Here is a 6,904-nt window from a genome sequence, read left to right as displayed (position 1 = left end):
GGCTCAAGTTCCTCGCTCAACTCAATTATCAGACAATAGGACATAACCCGAGTTTTTTCATAAAGGATGTGTGGAACCACCCTCGGCATAGGAGACCTAGTCACGCTAGCTCAGCCTGCCATACTTGCAGTCACCTTCTGAGAGTGTAAACCCGTGGTGAACCCCTTGCTTACAAGGAGTCACCCTGTTTCGGCTGAGCAAGGGCTTATCCCTTACCCTCATTTTTCTTTTTTGAGAGGAAGACAAAATCCTTGCCCTCATTGATGCAAGGGGTTTGCCACTCGTGAGAATGGAACCCTGACCACCCGTCTTGCAGCCAAAGCCCCCTCCACTGCAATAAAACCTTGGGGCTATACATAACCCAAGAGAGAGTTAGCAGACGCATCTTTCGGGCGCTTCCACCCAATTAGAGACTACGTGAAGATTCACATAAGAAGACAAACTAGGCTTTGATATACCAGTATAGGCTTATCCACAGAAATTAAGGGCTTAGATCATGGGTTAACGACTGGAAGAACAATTTGACCAGCTTTTATGGCTCAATCATAAATCCTGGAGACCCAAACATGAACCATCAACTACCCAGATCCATCTAACCAGAGTTTCCACCTACCCCGCATAGTAAGTTGGCCAGGAGATACCAGGGGGACTCCGCTCGTCTGGTAGGAGCAGTTAGGGAACGTCACATTGTGTTGGGGATGTTGTAAGCTCAAAACCCAATGGTATGGTTGCATAACTGGTTGGGGTCGGACTAACCCCAACTAGACTATCAAAAAACAAATGTTGGCCAGGAGATTATTAAGCATGTGCACCAATATTTTTAAGGCGGTACAGTCTTGTCTTTTTTCTTTGTTATACCTTAAATTTCTCTCTAACCACCCAGAAGAGTTGAGTTTCATAATGCAGGCAGCTGCGTTGCATTCCCAGTTCGTGTACAAGTCCCTTACTAAGGGTTTGATAAGTTACACATGGCCATTCAAATACTAAGACAACAAAGACTTCTTGACTGAAGAACCAAATCTTATCCAGATCAACCACTTTTTCTTATACTTCCCTGTGCGCCTCTTGGAAGGTGAATGTGCGCTTACCTTTGTAGTTTGTACTGCACTTATTTTACCCCTTCATTTGCTGCTTATAGAGATAAAAAAGGAAATCAGCACGTAAGGATATTCAACAGTTCATGAGAATTAGAAGGCGAAAATTTCAGCCTACCTACATGTTAAGTCTAAATAAATGATCTCATGGAAACAATGGTTGATAACGTAATCCGGTGCTCTCAGGATAACCCATCATCAGATTAAGGTTTTGGAGTGCTTGCCCTGAAGCTCCTTTCACCAAATTATCGATCTGCATTTGAGCGAAGTTCGGTCAAACATGACTACAACACATGGAAACCAAACTACTGGTTGACATTTTATGCATGTTCAGATATGCAAATATACTTGCAACTGGATACCAATATATAAACTTACAACAGACACTATTATTGCTCTTCCAGTGATCCGATCATCAAATACATTCATGAAGCAGTAATTCGATCCTCGGACATTTCGAGTATGAGGTATAGCACCTTTCTCCAACAAAACAACAAATTCTTCACTCTGAAACACGTCAGGAATGAAACACAAAAGTCATTATCTCCATGGCATACACTCTCAATGATGTAACGTCAAATTTTCTACTTCAGTAAGCATGGAGTCCCAAAATCCTCTGGATGCATTGAAGCATGACAAATACAATGTAATCAACGATACAACACAAAAGGAAAAAGCGAGTCTAAAAGGATCCATGGGTAGTAAATACTACAATATGGAAGATAACCATTGGCATACATTCATACTTTTTCTTTTGAATAGAGCAAGCAACTAACATCTCATATTTTCCACAAAATCCACAATTGGTTTTATGTGTTGAGAGGTTCATAGAAACTTCATACTATAGTTGAGCAACGAACTGGGTCCTTTGGGAGCTACCTGAGTTGAGTTTGATAAGAGTTAGCTTCAAGCTTGTTTGTTTGAGTAAGCAAACCAAACTCAAACGCTTCGGGGGCATTTGTTTCAGGCGTGAGAAATAGAAACACAAATCTCTTGAAATTTGTATTTCACATGATAGTAGAATCCTGTCAAATAATTTTCATAAGAGACAAACTTGTTTTTTGCTTTTTTCATGTTAAGTTGGAAACTCACAAGGTAAGGTCGGTCCCACATACAAAAAGTAACTTTTTGCATTTATTATGACTTACAGCAAGAGGTGTGCTCTCATTTTGAACGAGAGAGAGTCAGTTAATCGGTCCCTCATGCAAAAAAGTATGCTTTTGCATTTATGAAAGGAGCCCATTGTCAGACAAGATGGTGGGAAATTTGATCCAGAGCAGGGGGCGGAAACATATGGAATGGATTTCATATGAAACCCACAGTCAACGTTATTTTGGCATTTCCGGGCCCCACCAAATCCCAAGCTTCAGCATGTTTGTTTCACCCGCCTCAGAAAATGTTTATTTTCATATGAAAATAGCATGAAACAAATGCCCCCTTAGGTTTGTTAAGAGTCAAATAAGTGCATTAAGTGTGTGCACTGTTAAGACGAATGTATTATTTGTGTATATATATATATATATATATATATATATATATATATATATATATATATATATATATATTGTATCTTAGTCAACCTAGGTTGACTAAGACTTAGTCAACATATATATGTTTTAGCCTCTTTAATGTTATATGCCATTGTTGCCTCATAATAGACCTGTAATCTAGATTGAGTTATCTTTCTATATAGCTTGTTTGTATTGACCATGCATATGATTGCATCAATTGACATATTGTTGTGCATATGATTGCACTATATTCATTCTAAGTTTTCGTCTACCTTTATTGGATTTGATTTGAAACTTTGTTTTCTTCAAATCGGTACTTTTATATGAACTCACTTATTTGGAAATTGATTTTCGTAAGCTTTTATGGCATCCTTATGGCATTAGTTTTTTGTCCATCACATAATTTTATCTAATGTATCATATTGGCCTTGTTGTTGTTGGGTCAGAGTTAGCTGTTGAGGTGAGTTATGTGTGCACCTCATGTCATCTTATCAATATGGATTCCCAATGGTTATGAAAGATGTGTTGTCACTTGTCTTGGGTCTGATTGATGATTGATTGACTTCTAGATCCATGTTGCTTTTGTTGAACTAGAGATGTTTGTTAGGGTGAGTTGTGTGCACCTCGGTTTTTTGTCAGTTTATAGTTTGGCTCTAACAAACGACAGTTATTTGATCTCTGGTTCTGTGAGTGTGTTGTATCACTCATTTGTTTATTTGGACATTGTTATTATAGATACTTATAATTATGTTTATCTGTGATGGCCATCTATTTTTGAAACCATGGTATTTCAAAAGATTGTTAAAATTGATATCCTTGTTTTTTTTTTTTACATTAGTTTGTTTTCATTACAAGCTCTCCCGTCTCGTGCGTTTCTTCCTATCATGCCTCTTATTTAAGTGTCATTTTATGTAGACGAGATGTTTTAAAATGTAGTGTGTTGTGTAGACTCATTGATATTATTTACAGTTTTACAATCATTTGTGAGGTGACGTATGTGCTGTAATGAAATATGCGGAAAAGCAAAGAGTGCATTAAGCACTTGCAACATCCACTAATGAACAAATAAAAGGGCTAACACCCAAACCCACAAGAGACAACACAACATAAAAATATAAATGTCTCTTATTGAAAAGAGAGCGAGTTCTCTTAAGTGAAAAATACAAGAGGGGTTCACCCCTATTTATACACAAAAGAAGGAGAGGGGGGATGGCCAAAAGGCCTTAAAAGGAGAGCCACCTAGGGGCTCCCCATGTAGTCGTTGGGAGCCCCCAACGGTCACAAATGTGACCGTTGGGGGCCCCATCGACTCCATGGTGGGGCCCCTTTGTGTGAGCAAAAAAACATAAAATAAAAAAATTTAAATTACAAAAACAAAAAGGAAAATAAAAGAAGAAAAACAAGTACCCCTATCGGGTACTTGTGAAATGACTAAAATACCCCTATCGGGTATTTTAGACATATATATATATATATATGAATTACATGTATTTTAACACCCTCCCTCAAGCTTTACGGGGATATAACCAAAAGCTTGTTAAGGAGAAACAAAAAACGGGGAGCAGCAAGGGCCTTAGTGAAGAAGTCCGCCAACTGGTACTCAGATGTGACGTAAGGTAGTGTTATGGTTCCTCTTAGGTATTCATTGTTAAAATATATGTAATACCTATATTTATATATATATATATATATATATATATATATATATATATAATATAGTTCTCATTCACTACCTGATAAGGGGTAGTTTTGTAATCTCGCCCAATAGGGGCATTTTAGACTTTTTCCTTTTCTTCTTTTTTCCTTTTTCTTTTTCTATTTTTTCCTTTTTCTTTTTTGTCTTTTTTTATTTCTTTTTGTGCATTTAATGCACATCCATTGGGGGCCCCAACAAAGAGTCGTTGGGCCCCCAACGGTCACAATTGTGACCGTTGGGAGCCCAACGACTCCTTGTTGGGACTCCCAATGGTCCCTCTCTCTTGCTTTTCTCTAACTCTCCCTCACTCCTCTCTTGCCTATAAATAAGTGGGGTCTCCCCCTTTGTAATGTGTGGCTTCTTCAAGCCCTTTTGTGCATTTATAAGATTTTATGCTTTCTAGCCATTATTGGCTTTTGTGTATGTCCTCTTTTTGGACTTGTTCTTTGATTTCTATGTGTGAATGTCCATTGTAGGACATACATTTCTTTTCCGCATATTTCATTACATGGTATCAGAGCCTTGGTTGTGCTCTTGATTCATATTACTAGTTGTCTTGTTTTATCTCTCTTTGTTTGTCCTCCATTCTTGATTATATAATGGAAGGATAACAAAAGATTGATCTCTCCTTCAAGCTCAATGGTACTAACTACATGATGTGGGCCGCCGCCATGGAGAACAACCTCAAAGGTAAAAAGCTTTGGGGATACGTTATGGGCACCATTAGGGAACCTCAACTTCAACTTACGAAAATTGATGGTGATCAAGAAAAAGCTCTAGAAGGAAATGCTCGCATGAAAGCTATTGAAGATCACCAATCCAAGGTAGAAGATTGGGAAAGTAAGCATGCAAAAATTCTTGCATGGTTCATGAACAACGTGGAGTTAAAGATTTGCGCCAACATTGCTAAATTCCGCCTAGCAAATGAAACATGGTTCTTTATGAAAGGTATGTATACCCAAAAAGACCTTGCTTGTCAATTCTTCATCCAAGAAAAAATTCGTACCATTAAGCAAGGTGAAATGAGTGTAAGAGATTACTATAGCACTCTTGGCCCTTTGTGGGATGAGCTATCCCTTCTTGAACCCAAATGGGTATCAAGTGAAGATGTTGAAATGAGGAGAGAACAAATGGAGAAAGAACACTTTTTCCAATTTTTACATGGGCTTAGGCCCGAATATGAACAAGTTAGGTCCTCCCTCCTTCATAGATCCAAACCACTTCCATTGGAAGATTCCATAGCCGAAATATGCCAAGAAGAAACACGTCTTGGCATGATTAAAGGAGGAGATGAAGTTCTTGCCGTGTCTAAACCCGGCAATCATATGAAAGCATATAAGCCTCCACACTTTGGGAGGCAAAATAACTATAATGGCAATTATAGGAAAGCCATTTGCCATCATTGTCAAGAACCGGGTCATATAAGACCTAATTGTCCAAAGATAAATGAACCTCCAAAAGGTAAAGTTGCTATTATTGAAGAAATCCCACAAAAGAAGGAGGAGACAATGAAAGGGAAAGAGTCCTTCTCCCTTGCTCAACTATCCGAAGCACTACAAATTCTACTCAAGTCGCCATCAACTTCGGGAGCCGCCATTGCCTCTTCTTCTCCTCCAGGTACGCCTTCTTGGATCCTTGACTCTGGAGCATCTTTTCATATGACCCCTATTGAAAATGGACTATCCAATGTATGTAGCAACTCCAAAAATTCCTTTGTTTCCACCGCCGATGGTACCTCTTTACAAGTTAAAAGTTTTGGAACCTTAGATTTTTCAAAAGATTTTTTTGTGCCAAATGTAAGAGTAGTACCTCAACTTAATTTAAATCTTTTATCGGTCTCCCAAATATGTGATCATGGATGTGAAATCTCCTTCTCAACCAAGGATTGTTCTATACAGGATCTCCAGTCCGGGAAGCGGATTGGGCAAGGCCATAGGAGGGGAGATCTCTACTACATGACCCACTTGAAACTTCCTACTAACTCATTTTGTAATCATGTCCAAGATAAAAATATAGAAACTTGGCATCAAAGACTTGGACATCCAAGCTTCTAAAAAATGTACTCCTTTCCCTTTGGAAAGAAATTTTGTAATGAGAAACATTTTGTTTGCAAGAGTTGTATTTTTGGAAAAATGAAATCCACCCCATTTCCAAAGAGAACATTTGTGTCAAAAAGACCCTTTTGAATTAGTTCATTCGGATGTTTGGGGTCCTTCTCCGGTCATATCAAAAGGAGAATACTCATATTATGTTACTTTCATTGATGATTTCACTCGATATGTGTGGATCTATTTTCTCAATCTAAAATCCGAAGTTTTTAACTTCTTTAAAAAATTTCATATGATTGTCAAAAATCAATTTTCAACTAATATCTCCATTCTTCGATCCGACTCCGGTGGAGAATATCTATCAAATGAATTTCAAGAATATTTGGAAACCAATGGAATTTGTCATCAAAGGTCATGTCCTAGGACTCCCCAACAAAACGGTCTAGCCGAAAGAAAGCATAGACACATCTTGGAAACCACTAGGACTCTCCTTATTTTCAAAGAAATTCCAAAATGCTATTGGGCCGAAGCCGCCTTAACCTCCACTTATTTGAT

The 6,904-nt window shown here is 38.2% G+C and overlaps 1 protein-coding gene across 1 annotated transcript in view; it reads right to left on the bottom strand.

The window, feature by feature from the left end:
* Nucleotides 1-817: 817 nt before the first annotated feature.
* LOC149835097 (putative N-acetyl-gamma-glutamyl-phosphate reductase, chloroplastic) overlaps nucleotides 818-6,904 on the bottom strand; it is a 57,076-nt gene continuing 50,989 nt past the window's right edge. The window contains exons 13-15 of the mRNA XM_090011691.1: nucleotides 1,473-1,601; nucleotides 1,213-1,347; nucleotides 818-1,128 (exon numbers count right to left, since the gene is read on the bottom strand). Of these exons, the coding sequence (XP_089867817.1) occupies nucleotides 1,240-1,347; nucleotides 1,473-1,601 (237 nt within the window). The 3' untranslated portion in view covers nucleotides 818-1,128; nucleotides 1,213-1,239. The remainder of the gene's footprint in view (nucleotides 1,129-1,212; nucleotides 1,348-1,472; nucleotides 1,602-6,904) is intronic.

The sequence above is a fragment of the Nuphar pumila genome, chromosome 6 (assembly GCF_984573655.1).
Source record: "Nuphar pumila chromosome 6, dmNupPumi1.hap1.1, whole genome shotgun sequence".
Classification (NCBI taxonomy): domain Eukaryota; kingdom Viridiplantae; phylum Streptophyta; class Magnoliopsida; order Nymphaeales; family Nymphaeaceae; genus Nuphar; species Nuphar pumila.
The sequence above is the reverse complement of the archived record's forward strand: the minus strand, read 5'-3'. Positions and strand labels throughout refer to the sequence as shown.